The sequence below is a fragment of the Monodelphis domestica genome, chromosome 4 (assembly GCF_027887165.1).
Source record: "Monodelphis domestica isolate mMonDom1 chromosome 4, mMonDom1.pri, whole genome shotgun sequence".
Taxonomy (NCBI): Eukaryota; Metazoa; Chordata; class Mammalia; order Didelphimorphia; family Didelphidae; genus Monodelphis; species Monodelphis domestica.
In genome coordinates, this window is record NC_077230.1 from 291,233,007 (window position 1) to 291,248,854 (window position 15,848).

General features: G+C 35.7%; 1 protein-coding gene across 1 annotated transcript in view; it reads right to left on the reverse strand.

The window, feature by feature from the left end:
* Positions 1-15,848, reverse strand: part of ZDHHC20 (zinc finger DHHC-type palmitoyltransferase 20) — an 84,916-nt gene that overhangs the window by 29,958 nt on the left and 39,110 nt on the right. The window contains exons 4-5 of the mRNA XM_016421849.2: positions 2,603-2,723; positions 888-957 (exon numbers count right to left, since the gene is read on the reverse strand). Coding sequence (XP_016277335.1) covers positions 888-957; positions 2,603-2,723 — 191 coding nt within the window. The remainder of the gene's footprint in view (positions 1-887; positions 958-2,602; positions 2,724-15,848) is intronic.

A 15,848-nucleotide genomic window follows, 5' to 3' on the forward strand; every position in this document is an offset into this window, starting at 1 on the left:
CCATGCCACACCAAAAGATCTAGAGATAGGCCTCCACATGGGGGGTGGGCAGGCTATGGAACATTCACTGGAGGACAGGGTAGAGGTTGAGAAGGTGGCATGGACCAGCTACAATCTGGGAAGAGAATCCACACTGACAAAATCACAGGTCCCTTCTGTCTGTGCGTGCATGCATGTGTCTATACACATAGGAACATAGAATTTCAGGGTCAGAATAAACCTGGTATATCAATTAGTCCAATCTTTTCATTTTACAGATGAGAATAACAAGACTCATGAGTAGTTCAGTGACTTACCCAAGGTCATATATATTGGCAGTGGTAGGAAACAACCCTCTTCTTATTCCTTGTCTAGGCTCTTTACATTACACTATGTTGCTTCTCACAAACTATATGCAAGCAGTAAATTTCCTTTTTAAAGATTTCCAAAGTAAAACTGTCATAAATAATAATAAAGTAAGTTGAGGAAAATGTTTAAATTAATCGGAATATTACCTATTATATCTTAACCTCAAATGTTTTAAGTATGAGGCATCAACTTGTTTACTACGAACTCTTTTTACTGAGAAGGCCAGGAAGCTTTCTCAAAGATAAGATTGTTATAGCATGCTCATCAGGGCTTTTCTGGGCACAGCTTGGAAGATCAAGCTAATCTGATTAAAGCACTGAGCTTAGATTTAAGTCCAGGTCTCTTAGGCAATATGAGTGATGTAGCTCATGTAAGAACCTTTATCTTCAGAGTAAACATCTGTAATATTTATTTCTTGAGAAGTGACTTAATTTAGAATTAGGATCTAAAATGTGAAACACTGTATATTTGTTATATTAACTATTTCCCTTTGATAAAACCTCCAATGAGAATGAAAATTGTTGGTAAAAATTACTTACTTGTTACACACAGAGCAGTGGTGACATCGATCAGGTTTAATCAACTGACATTTTTTACAATATCTGATTACTAAATTCAAGAATAAAAAAGAAACTTGTTGTTAGAAAAAATATTGCTTAATTAAACTTCTACAAATAAACCTGAGTTTAACTTTCCAAACTTATAACATTTATAAGATGAATTACTTTTAACTAAAAACTTTAAAATAACACAAAGGAACAAAAGGATGTTAACAGTTGGAAGGAGTCTTAATGATCACTCAAATTCACTTGTAGATTTTACAGTTAATAAGAATACTGAATAAGGAAAGTTCAATGACCAGTTGGTGATAAAACTGAGACTAGACTTTGGCTCTCTTGAATTGCAAGTGTTCTTTCTGTTAGACCACAAATGTTTGAAATGGCAAAAAAAAATTTATCTGAACTGTACACAACATAGCCCATCTGCTTCCTACAGGGGTTTCATTTACTGAAATTCTATTAACAGCTGAGGATTATGCAGGTTGATTTTGTCAAGAGAACCAATCTCCAAATGCTCACTAAACATCTTTATTTATTGGTAAATAACTATTTATTATTCTGGTATTTAATGTACTCTACAAGTTGATTCCAAGGCTCAGAGGTATAGAATGATATATACATTTCCGGAATGGCCAATGTATTTGTTTTCCTTTACCATATTCATTTGTTATAAGAGAATTATACCAAAAATATTAGAAAATAGAATGTTAATGAAACACTTAAAAATCCATAAAAGGAAACAGGACATGGACAAACAGGACTATGTTAGAATTTTTGATCCTATGATTAAACTACTTATATGTTTAAAAAAATATAAATGAATGATACTAGGATAAAGCATTACATTCCAAAGGTGCATTAAATGTCTGAACACAGCAATTTCAAGGAAGATCTAATAAAAATTACCACCTCGTCTTCTACTTTCTTTGACTCTATTTTCTCCTCCAACCTAGGTCATCTCAGAACCCACTCTAAATAGCCTGGCAGTGGGAAGAGCTACAACATTAGAGGCATTCCTTTCTTCTACCGGTGGGTGGTGATGGGGATAAAAAAAAAAGAAAGAAAAATGAAGGAGTCCCTGACCTCAAAGAGTAAACATTGGTCCTGAACCAAAAGAAAGACTACTCTATACTTAAATAAGCATTCCTCCCAAACAGTGAAAGAGGCAAGTAGGGGATGTAGTATATGAAGTGCCAGATCTGGAATCAGGAAAACTCATCTTCCTGAGCTCAAATCTGGCCTCAGACATTTTACTAGTTAGTTGTATGACCCCAGGCAAGTCACTTTGGGTGAACCTTTGTGTGCCTCAGTTTCCTTATCTTTAAAATGGGGATCATAATAGCACCTACCAGCCAGGATTGTTGTGAGGAAAAATGAGATTATATGCAGTGCTCTATGAATGATAGCTATTATTATTATTAAGATTGGAGTGTTTTCTTTTTAAAGGTATATTTACATAATCGACAGTTTCAATATTTTGACTTAAACATTAAAAAATAGTAGCAGCATTGGGGGAGGGGAAAGAAAGAAAATGAAACAGCAAGAAAAGTTGTCAGTGATTCATTATAAATAAATGATCAATAGAACACTAATTGGGAATACCTCGGCATTCATTTAAACATAGACATGTCAACATCTCACTATTGAGTACAACTGAAAACATACTTTGAAAGCTAAAGACCTATTTTGCTTACATCTTGTTGATGTCATAGTATAGACAGGTAAATCTTTTGCTGCTCTTCTCAAAATTTCTTGTTGAATGTCAGGTCTTTCTTCCTTTTCAAAATGTTCTTCATCAGCCTGAGATAAAGAGAACTAAGAGAGAAAAGAATTGTTAATTTTTGATCCTCTAATTATATCAGCTATAAATCTTTCTAACATAAAAAAGATACTTGCATTAAGAATGACAAAAATATAGAAAAAGACTGAACATGGTTATTTCAAGTATGCTTAATTGACAATTATGAAATGTTCTTTCACAAAAAATGTATATTTGCAACACTTAATATCAACATACCAAGTCAGAATTCATGATATTTCAAAAATTTTGCATAGTTAAATTTGTCATTTTATGGCAGTATATCTGAAAATGTGTATCAGTCAGCTTAGCCATTCCCCAAATGTTGTTTTTTCATAGATTAAAATAAATACAAGTATCTTTGTAAAAGCAGGGCTTTTTTAAAAAAAAATGATCCTGAAAAATATACAAAATATTGGGATTATGAAAAGAAAAGATATGAATAGCCATTAAAATTCTCCCTATTACCATGATTGTAATCTGTACTGCTATCAGCAATGTAAGTATGCTCATTTTCCTATAGTTGCCCGTAAACACTGGACTTTATCATTTAAATTCATCTTAGTTTTAATTAATTAGCACTGCTTCAACTGAACATTTTACCAATCTTTAGTATGTTCTCCTTCCTTCATAGGATTATATATTTATAAGTGGAAAAGCCCATAGAATCATCTAAATTAATTTCTACCATTGTAAAGATGAGGAAACTGAGGGCCAAACTGGATAGGTGTCGTGGTTACAAAGACAGAAAGTGGCAGTGGCAGGATTTGAAACAGAGTACTTTGACTTATAAGCCTATATTCTTTCTACTACACCATGCTCAACTGTTTGTTAATATTCTTTGACCATCTGTCCATGGAGGAAGGAATACTATATTCATATAGATTTATTTCTATTTCATGTAAATCCTGGAGTCTTTTATAGCCATAGTATTTATTATGAATTTTCCTCTATTCTGTTGCTTTTATTTTTCTTAGTTTTGATGTTTGTTGCATACATTAGATAACTAATTAGATAACTAAACATGTCAGTCATGTTGATAATTTTTTAATAATTCGATTACAAGAATTTATTTCTCCAGATTTTAAATAAGTATATTATTCATTTATTAATAGAACTTCTCATAGTATGAATTATGTTCTATATTGTTACATAATTTCCTAACATTCAATAAATGACTGTCTTTCTCATTGTTCAGTTTCACCAGTTTTATCATATATGTTCTTTATGTGATCAAAGATCACAGATTTAGAGCTGGAAGAGACTTGAAAGATAATTTAGACACACTAGGGCCTACTTTAATCTAGGTTATTGCCTACTGGTCTATCTCACTGGTATAGGACACTTTAATGTATCAAGTATTGAATAAAATAAAAAAATGAATGTTAACTTATATGTTGTTTTGTCTAGAGGCAAGCTCAAGAGATGTGAAGACCTAAATCAATACATGAGAAAACTGTGGCACTTTTTTCTATGAGCTCATAACCATATAGGCAGAGGAGTAGAAACCTCTTTAAGAAAAGGCCTAAAGTTAGCTATAGATTGAGTCAGGGACTCTTCCACCTTTCCTTTATAACAGTCCTTTGATCCCTCAACCAATTACAATGTTAAAAAATTTCCAAGAGAGGATCTGAAAAGAGAGATGAACAGACACCACACTTTGTTTTCTCATCAACCACAACTCCGGATCCCCCCAAAAGCAAAGGAACATCACAAATCACAGATGGGTTTCTTCCTGTCCAAAAGGGAAGCCATCTAGGGAACTGCCACATTACAACCCCAAAAATCTGTACAAACTTGAATAGCCAGAACACTCCTCCTCTTTTGAGGTCTCAATTGGTTGCAAAGATTATCCTTTAATAATTCTCATTTGGACATAAAAGGCTTGTGTCTAAATTGTCTTTTCTCTTTCCTAGGGTAGATACTAAATTACCAAATAAACATGTTTAGGGAGACCTTTACTAAACAATGTAGAATTCAAAATGGAAAGGATAAACTGACAAAATATTCTCATTTTTTAAACTTCTAGAAATTCAGAGAACTTATATTTATTGCTATAGTAGATGACTTAATTTACTAGTACAACCTACTCATTTAAAAGTAAGGAAACTGAAGCTAACTAAGTGCCTTGCTCAAGGCCACAGAGGAAGTAAATGGTAAAACCAAGATCAGGGTATTTAGAATTCTCTATTGTGTCACAGTGCTACACAATAAAGTTCTCTGTCTCTCTTTTTTGCTTTCCTTCCTTCCTCCTTCCTTTCTCTCTTTTTCTAGAGAATCAGCCTCAAATTGAAAAACACCTGGATTTTTTGAGTCATTTAATCTCTATGTCTCAAATAAATTCCCGAGACTCTGAATTTATATATTAGATGAAATAAAATGCCTTAATAGAGTTTCCACAGGAACAGACTAAAATACACAGAGAAGCACATACAAGAATAAGAAATTTTAACAAATGTTGCTTCTGAATATATGTGTTAAAACATAGAAGGGGAAATTCTGACCCTTTCCCACCCCCAATCACTTTTCTTCTGCTTTTTTTCAATATATTATTTTTTAGAATCTTGACAGCTTTCTCCATATAAATGCCACTGCTACTTTGTTATTCTATTAGTACTTCTAACAATCTTGTATTATATATAATAAATTAACTTGGTGTTATCATCTTTACCATATGTACTCTTAATTGAGAATAAGGAATAGATCTTATTTGTTCACCAATTACTTCTGCCATTAATGTTTTATAGTTCCATTTATGTAGGTTTAATTCCAATGCCTAATTATTATGGAGGGTGATGATAAATTCTCTGGCCATAGCACTTAATGAAGAAACTTTACATTAAGACATGGATAGGTCACAACGTTAGGTGAGGAAAGTGTTCTACATTATGTTATTATCCAAATGTTCATTTTTTTTAGCTGTATAAAATATAATTTAAAAATTTTAAAGCTGTTTATAACTAATATGAAGAAATATAATTGGTTTTGGAAATTTATCTTTCAATATGAAAGTTTGATTAATTCAATATCTTTATTAGTATTTCCCTATCTCAAAAGTACTCATCTGAATACATGTATAACCCAGATTGAATTGCTTGTCAACTCCAGAAAGGAGGAAGGAAGAAGGGAGGGAGACAACATGAATGACATAACTTTGGAACCAAACTTATATAGAAATTTGTGAATAAAATAATATAAAGATTTAGAAAGGTACTCCGCTGATGTTTCCTGGCATGAAGGTGACCTTGGATCTCAAAGCCTATGTTAGCAGAGCACAGGTTTTACGTCGGGTTCTACTAAAATGGAAAGACTTTGCATCTAAGCCTGCTGAGCATAGAGTGCTCCTCTGGCATCCAGCCTTTTTTAGCTTATGGCCTGACAAAGGCAGCTGAGTCAGGGGGAAGGCTGGCAAACCTCTCTGGTGTGTCAGCACTAAGCAGGGTGAAGAAAGCCACCAGCATCCATATAGTCAACTACTGAGGCATCCATCTTTCCATCTGTCCTAGAATGAAGTTTTAAGCCTAACGTTTCCTAGCTAGGTTTTCCATTGGTCTCTAGCTTTCAGTCCTTGGTGACATCATGATATTAAACTGGTCCAGATTTTGGTTTACACTTGCTTGCATTGTATCCAGATTTGGACTCCTAACAGGGACAGGCAAGACCAACTGCCATGCTACATAACCTCCAGCAGGGGACTCTAAAGTCCATGGAGCTGAAGGAAATGTGTCTCAGATCTCTGCTAATGCTCTAACACTTTTGTATCTCTGAAGGCAGGACAGTCAAACTCAGATAGCATATGGAAAACCCTAAGCACTTTCATAAACAATTAGTTCATGGTGGAGGATTTACACAAAATCCTGAACTTATTGGAAGTTTTCAAAGACCTCTGATATGGGGATGTACGAAGAGGAGAGGGTGGAGATGGACTTGTGGTATCCCGCCTAGGAGAGTGAGTAACCTTCCCTCACCATAAAAGAACGTCCTATTTTACCTTTCAGTGATATATGCCTTTTAAAATGGTCTTAATTTAGTGATGATTTTCTTTCCCTGCTCCAGTAACAAATATTTAATAAGAAAAAAATCAGTTCAGTAAAACTAACCAACACATCAACTATGTCAGAAAGTATATGCAATATTTCATACCCATAATCCCCAACCTTTGTACTGAAGGAAAGAGACCCTTTAATTCATTGTTAATAGCCTTTTAAAAGGAATAGTTTGTACATATTTGATACTTCCCTTAAAAAAGATTTCTCTATAGCAAAAGTAGTAAAAATGGGGATAGAGAATATCAGCTCCTCAAATTAGGATGAGACAAGATAATGTCTACTTTGGGGGAAGGAGGGAGGAGGAATCAACTTTTGGAAGGATTGACCACTCTAATCAGGTTGAATTCTCGGTCTCACACAATTTCACATGTTCTTTTTACTACCCATTACTCTGGTTTGGGCCTTTGTCATCTCTCAAAAAATCTTCTTAATGAGTTTCTCTGCCTTAGATCTCTTCCTATTCCATTTTATTCTCTATGCAGCTGCCAAAATGATTTTCCTTATAAGCACAGGTCTTACCACATCACACCATCCATGATACTCAATAAACTGCAGTGGCTCTCTATTGCCTTTAGGACCAAAGGCAAAACTATGCAGTTTGGCATTTAACGATTTTAACCTGGTTCCTTACCAATTTCCACACTTTATTAAATATCATTTCCTTCACACACACTCTATTTTGGCCTTCTTGCCATTCCTCACATACAACACTTTTTCTACATATCATTAGTGACAAATCTGCTTTTATACCAGCTGCCCCTCATAACTGAAATGTTCTGCCTTCTCGCCTCCACCTCTTGGAATCCTGAAGTTTTCAACATTCGCTTCAAAAGACAGATTTCTGTATAAAGTCTTCCCTGATCTCCCCACAAAGGATAATAACTCTTCGCTCCAAGGTTATCTTGATTCAGCTTTGTATATATCTATATTTGTGCATAAGCTACTTGAGGGCAGGGAATGTCACTTTTGTATCCTCAATGTATAGTACGGTGGTACAAAACAAATTCTTGCTTGATCTGGCAATACAAACATATTGAATGCTTTTTGTCAAAATCAAACTAGTGAAGTTGCTCCATACTCTTCTAAACCATTCCCTGGGAGTAGGCTGTACAACATTAGAGAGTCTACATTCTTGAGGAGATCTGCGTCTAGCCAGGTTTTGGTACATCTTGATGTAAGGACTCAATCTACTTTTGACCCTTGAGAAACTAACTGGTATGATCTGAAGCAAATGAAATCCAACTGGCATGACCTAATATAGATACTGGATGGTGTGGACTTGGGAGCCTCAGGAAAGTGCTACTAGTCTTACAAAGTGTTTTCTTTATAACATTACCATTTCTAATGTATTATCATCCATTTCAACAGGCAAGGAAACAAATCTAGAGAAAACAGAAAAAATCAATTTATCTCATCATCACTTGGATTGTCAACTTGGGAAAAAAAACACAGAACCACTAAAGTAGTCAGAGAGATCAAATCTTTAATCAGGACAAGAGACAGTACTCAATAAAGTCGTCCCTCACTATATCGCCATTCACGTACCCCAGGCTTCACTGTATCAAGGGTTTAAAAAAAAAATCTAATTCTGTATCGAGGAATTACACTTATCAAAGCACACTATTGACTGATGGAATGAAAGGCAATCAACCATAGTGCTGTATTCTGTATCCTGGGCGCTGACTGGCTCAGTGACTGGGTTAATAATAAGAGTGTGGAAAAGGTTTATAGATGAGTGGGAAGGGTTTATAAAGTCTTAAAATATGTATAAATAATAAAATAAATATAATGCTGCTACTTCATGGATTCTCACTTGGGGATGGGGGGACTCTGGAATGTAAGTCCCGCAATAGATGGGGGATCACTGTATTCAACAGCCACACAGAGTCAAATACTTAATTCCACACAGGACTCTGGCAATAGTATCTCTGGGAAAACCCACCACCAAAGATGATTTTCCAAAGAATAACAGAACATAGGTACCTTATATACCTTTTGGGGTACTAAGGACAGGGAAGTATGATTGGTTAACTTTGCAATGGGCACAAGGAAATGAGGAGTCCAGAGCTGGATTATCAGGGAAAGGCTGATGCTTTACAAAGGATAAAAATGGAAGATTCCAGTCAGGGGCTGAGCTACCTGGGAGAGAGAGGACTTCTAAGACAAAAAGGGTACTTTTGATTATCTACTAATCCCACCTAAACTAGGAACATAAAGTACTTTAAGGTTTATTGTTCCATCAGAGACAAGCTTAGTCTGGGACTTCCCCCACGGCAAATTTTCAAGGGACAGGGGCAAACTTGGAGGTTCCCCAAAACCCAGTTGACAGGGTAGTTTGTATTCAAGATAAACCAAAGGCTTATGTGGACTTCTCAAAAGCTCCATTCCTGAACTCTGGGAATATTTTGCTTTCATTAAGAAAATCAGGATGCAACAGACATGTTAAGTGCCAAATCACATTACAAAAAAAGGAAACTGAGTAAAAGAAAGGAAATTATTAATTACAGGAATAGTGGTCATTTCAGATTCAGCTATCTATAGATTATTAACTGGTTAGAACACAAGTAGAACCAAAAAACCTCTTATGGAATTTAGGTGGGATGGGGGGTGGGGGGAGATAAAGATGAGAAGACAGTGTGCAATTAAAGCAGTTTCAATCTGCTCTGTTTAAATAAGCTACCAAAGAAGAGGAGATAAAAAGACTTCTATCATCATTCCTTAGAGAAATTTAATGCATACAAAACAATTATAGGCCAAAGGAATTCTCAAAAGGACAGAAGCAGCAAACTTAAGTCTTATAAACAAATGGAGAAATGGGATGACAATGGAGGGTGGTGCTGGTCTGTACCAAAAAGAAAAAGAAAAAGAAATTAATCCTACAAAGAGTTTGAGATGGAATATACCCAAACCAGAGAGTCCTAAAAGCACTTGGAGGCAAAAACTAGTTTCAAAATGAAACAGATGATCCAACATGAGACAACTCAGGAACAAAAACAGATACTACCTTTGTGGACTCTCCCATTTCAGTACTCAATGTATTTACTATGTGAAGAACCAGCAATGAGAAACAAGAAACACACAGAAGTCAGTATTGAAAGCTATACAATTTTGACTAATTTTCAAAATATCTAAAAAAGGGGAAAATCCAAAAGAATGGTAAAGATTGGAGATAATTCTTTTATACCCAAAAGATGACCAGCATCAGCAACAACCAACTTCGGTTTCATAACTTTATGATAATGGTCAATTTTCACAGAGAGGTTACCTTTGGTGACTATCTATAGCATTAAATCTTTGACAGAAGGAGCAGAGAACATAAGGTTCTTGTGTTTATTGTTTGTTGATTTTTAAATGATATTTGACTTGGTAGGAAAAAATTCAATTGTAAAAGCTCTTCTCAAGAAAGATAAGATATGACTACAGGAAGAATACTATTGAATGATTTACTAAGAATTGTGGGAGGCATTACAGTCTAGAATTTGGATAGTTTGTCTAAATGCTCCTATTTGCAGATGACACTGTACCAGTTAAGTCCAAAATACTAGAAAAGGGAGAGTTCATAACCAAACAAGAGGTGGAAAGGATCATAGAAGAGAAAATGGACAACTTTGATTACATAAAATTAAAATTTTTTTTAACAAATAAAAGCAGTACAATTAAATAAGAAAGTTAACTGTGAATATTTTTTACAAAAAGTTTCTGATAAGTTTTTCATATCCCAATAAATAAAGGAACAGATTCAGATTTAGAAGAATAAAGGCTATTACCCAATTGATTAATGGTGAATGGATCTGAACAATTAATATCCCTACTTAATTCTTTTTCAGGCCATCAGCTTACTTTTCTTTTCAATTGCCCATCTTGAACCACTGGTGGACCAATGCAATTCTACATTGTTCTCTTTATCCTAGAGAGGATCTTGCCCCATCAAGCCACTGTCCTGAATTACTCCCATTATCAGCGGCCTTTGCTAGACTATATACATTAACACTGGAGAAAAATCACTAAACTATGCTAATTAGATCCATTGCAAACATGTTAAGTAAATTTTCAATTAGGCCCTTACTACTGCTGAGCAATCCTTGTATATCTTCCTAATTTACTTACTATCCCACTCACTACAAAGGTTCTTCCTTTTTTTTTTACCTTTTTTATCTTTTTATATATATTTATTATTATATATATTTTTATCTTCCTTCAAATCTCCCATGACTCTTCTTTCCCCTTTAAGCTGAGAACCTTACCTCCTATTTCACTGAAACAAACAAACAAATCATTCACTGACAGTCCCCTCTTTTCTTTTTCTACGTATCCCAAAACACAAAGATGTCTTTTCCCATTTTCTCCTCCATCCCTGTTTCCCATGAAGAGGGAGTTCTTTTCTCTTTGCTAAGGCAAACCCCTATATACTGTAAATCTTGAAATTTCTCAGACTTGTGAATGTTAAAAATTTCCCCACTGGACTGGGAACATTCCCCATTTTGATGAGAAAACGCCTTGCTATGGGAGGACCTCTACTCCACCCATACTTAAGACTACTTTAGGGGAGAAAACTCCTTGCTAAACAATGAAAGTACTTGGACCCATGCTTATAATAAGGCAAGGAGTTCTTTGAGCCATGCCTGTTTTTTAGAATTGATACAATGAGATGCTAGGTACCTAAAAGGGTCGGGCAAGTTTTCTCTTAATGAGATTAGTTGACTCAGCTGTGTTTTTACTGGTTCAGACTTACTGAGGAGATTAGTCGACACAGCAGCATTTTTTCTGGTTCAGACTCACTGAGGAGATTTGTCCACTTAGCAGGAATTCAGATGGGCAGTCCTTTGGACTTAGGGGAGGTGACATAGGAGAAAAACCCCTATATAAGAAAAAGCAGAATCTCTTGAGAAAAAATCCTTTTGGAGGATCTCTGATGAGGATCTGTTGGGAAGAATCTCTTGAGAGAGGCTCTGGAGAAGGGAAGCTCTTGGAGGACAATCTCTAAGGATGTCTCGCTGGAGCTCCTCTGAGGGGACTCTGTCCCTCTGGAGGCTCTGGAGAGAGGCCCTTTGGAACTCTCTCTGGTGTAGTCAGCTGAGATGGAGCTGGCCTGGTGTCACTAGAATCCTTGCTTAGACAGACCTTATGGTGAGTGTTAAAAGACTGACTGACTGATCTCTCTCTCTTAAGACTCAGGTCTAGGCCATGTTGGCTTAAGGCCCTTCATACTTATTTCCTTTTTCTCTCTTTTTCTCTTTCTCTCTTTTCTTTAATTCCACATTTGTATTAATTAAAATCTCTATAAACCCAGTTGACTTGGGTATTTGAATAATTGGGAATATTTCCCTGGCGACCACCTTATATTTGATTTAAAAATCAAGAAAATGTAGTGAAACATATTTCTGCGGTCAAATTTACTCACCCTCTCTTATATCTATCACAATTTAAATCTTCCACTATTTTAATCACTACAGTTTAAGACCTCAACCATTTTAAATCTAACAATACCCATATGAGATACCCATTGTTTTTAACCCATCCATCTCTGCTAAGCTATCATTTTACATAGCTCTTCTCTCATATCTGGCTAATCTCCTGGCTGTCTATAATAGGTGCTCACTTCCTTTCCTCTCATCCTTTTCTTAATTCTACATAGTCTGGCTTCAGCCTCATCATTCAACTGAAATGGCTCTCTCCAAAATTACCAAAGATCTCTTAACTACCAATTGTAATGGACTTTTCTTGATCCTCATCCTTCTTGACCTTTGACAACTGCTGATCATTTTCTTTTCCCCAACACTCTTCTCTCTAGGTTAAGATACTCTATCCTGATTCTCTTGCTACTTGTTCCATCTCAGACTCCTTTTCCGGAACTTTATCCAGGTCATGTCTGTTAACTGTGGGTGTCCCCTAGGTCCTATCCTCTTCTCTTTTCCCTAAATACTATGTCACTTGGTGACTTCATCAACTTCCATAATTATAATTATCATCTCTATGCTGATGATTCTCACTTTGGGCAAATCACTGGATTTTTCTAGATTTCAGTTTCCTTACCTAAAAAAGAAGGGGGCTGGATTAAGATTCCTACATGCCCTTAATTCATGACTATTATCTTCCTATTTTTTCTCTTCCAATGTAGTTTTTTTAAAAAAAGACCTTATTTTTGTCCTTAGCATTCACCACTATTATTGACTCTTTCTGAACATTAATGTTCTCAATACTGTTTTCACAGGATTTTGCCACATTATTTTTATTTGTTTTCCATTATTTATTTGCCTTTGTTTCCATCTTCTGTAAGCTTTATAAAAATTCTAAATTGGTCAGTCTGAGTCCCATTCATGCATGATTCCATTTAGACATGTCCTCTTTTCCTTTCTCACCATAATTTCTCTTTTGTGTTGTCAAATCTTCATTCCTAGGAGATTTCCACGTATACCTGGCAGACTTACCCTATAGAAATCTGAGGCATGGGACCTATCTTTTCTATGAATGCTTTGAAATCTTTTCTCTCAAAAATAAGAATTAGCATAAAGTTCTTTTCCTTGTGTGGGAAGTGTATGGAGCTTTTCTTCCCAGTCTCTGGATACAAGTGCCTCTATTAAATACAACATCCATTCCTATTAAAAACACCAGAAAGCATAGGAATAGAAGGGTCGTTCCTAAAAATGATAAACAGTATATATCTAAAACCATCAACTAATATCATCTGCAATGGGGATAAACTAGATGCATTCCCAATGAGTTCAGGAGTGAAACAAGGATGCCCATTATCACCTCTACTATTTGACATTGTACTAGAAACACTAGCAGTAGCAATTAGAGAAGAAAAAGAAATTGAAGGCATCAAAATACGCAAGGAGGAGACCAAGTTATCGCTCTTTGCAGATGACATCTTTTTTGTATCTTTGCAGATGGTCTACTTAAAGAATCCTAGAGATTCAACCAAAAAGCTAATTGAAATAATCAACAACTTTAGCAAAGTTGCAGGATACAAAATAAACCCGCATAAGTCATCAGCAAAAATTAGAAAGAGAAATCCCATTCAAAATCACGTTAGACAAAATAAAATACCTAGGAATCTATCTCCCGAGACAAACACAGGAACTACATGAACACAACTACAAAACACTCTCCACACAACTAAAATAGACTTGAGCAATTGGAAAAACATTAACTGCTCATGGGTAGGATGAGCCAATATAGTAAAAATGACCATCCTACCCAAACTTATCTAGCTATTTAGTGCCATACCCATGGAACTTCCAAAAAATTTCTTTACTGATTTAGAAATAACCATAACAAAGTTCATTTGGAATAACAAAGGATCAAGGATATCCAGGGAAATAATGGAAAAAAAAATACAAAGGAAGGGGGCTTTGCAGTCCCAGATCTCAAACTATATTATAAAGCAGCAGTCATCAAAACAATTTGGTACTGGCTAAGAGACAGAAAGGAGGATCAGTGGAATAGACTTGGGGCAAGTGACCTCAGCAAGACAATATATGATAAACCCAAAGATCCCAGCTTTGGGGTCAAAAATCCACTATTCAATAAAAACTGCTGGGAAAATTGGAAGACAGTGTGGGAGAGATTAGGTTTGGATCAACACCTCACACCCTACACCAAGATAAATTCAAAATGGGTGAATGACTTGAACATAAAGAAGGAAACTATAAGTAAATTAGGCAAACACAAAATAGTATACATGTCAGACCTTTGGGAAGGGAAAGACTTTAAAACCAAGCAAGATATAGAAAGAGTCACAAAATGTAAAATAAATAATTTCGACTACATCAAATTAAAAAGCTTTTGTACAAACAAAACCAATATAACTAAAATCAGAAGGAAAGCAACAAATTGGGAAGCAATCTTCATAAAAACCTCTGGCAAAGGTTTAATTACTCAAATTTACAAAGAGCTAAATCAATTGTACAAAAAATCAAGCCATTCTCCAACTGCTAAATGGGCAAGGGACATGAACAGGCAGTTCTCAGCCAAAGAAATCAAAACTATTAATAAGCACATGAAAAAGTGCTCTAAATCTCTTATAATCAGTGATGCAAATCAAAACAACTCTGAGGTATCACCTCACACCTAGCAGATTGACTAACATGACAGCTATGGAAAGTAATGAATGCTGGAGGGGATGCGGCAAAGTAGGGACACTAATTCATTGTTGGTGGAGTTGTGAATTGATCCAACCATTCTGGAGGGCAATTTGGAACTATGCCCAAAGGGCGATAAAAGACTGTCTGCCCTTTGATCCAGCCATAGCACTGCTGGGTTTGTACCCCAAAGAGATAATAAGGAAAAAGACTGGTACAAGAATATTCATAGCTGCACTCTTTGTGGTGGCCAAAAATTGGAAATGCCCTTCAATTGGGGAATGGCTGAACAAATTGTGGTATATGTTGGTGATGGAATATTATTGTGCTAAAAGGAATAATAAAGTGGAGGAATTCCATGGAGACTGGAACAACCTCCAGGAAGTGATACAGAGCAAAAGGAGCAGAACCAGGAAAACATTGTACACAGAGACTAATACACTGTGGTACAATCGAAGGTAATGGACTTCTCCATTAGGGTCAATGCAATGTCCCAAAACAACTTGCAGGGATCTAAAAAACACTATCCACAAGCAGAGGATAAACTGTGGGAGTAAAAACACCAATGAAAAGCAACTGCTTGACTACAGGGGCTGAGGGGAAATGACTGAGGAGAGACTCTAAATGAACACTCTAGTGCAAATACCAACAACATGGAAATGGGTTCGAACCAAGAACACATGCTAAACCCAGTGGAATTGTGCATCGGCTATGGGGGGGGGGGGGAAGGAAAAGAAAATTATCATTGTTTCCAATGAATAATGTTTGTAAATGACCAAATAAAATAATTTTTAAAAAAAGTGCCTCTATTTCCTTCAGCCCAAAGAGACAGGCCCAACCAGCTCTTAAAGTCAGAACTTTTTTTTCTTATGGCTTGCTGTCTACTACTAAGATTTTGAAATTAAGAAAACTAGCACAGATATAGCTTAGACAGTAATAAGAGAAACCCTCCACCAGCCTGTGATGCCTGGCCTCAGCTCCAACGCTGAGAGAGACTCAAACCTTATCT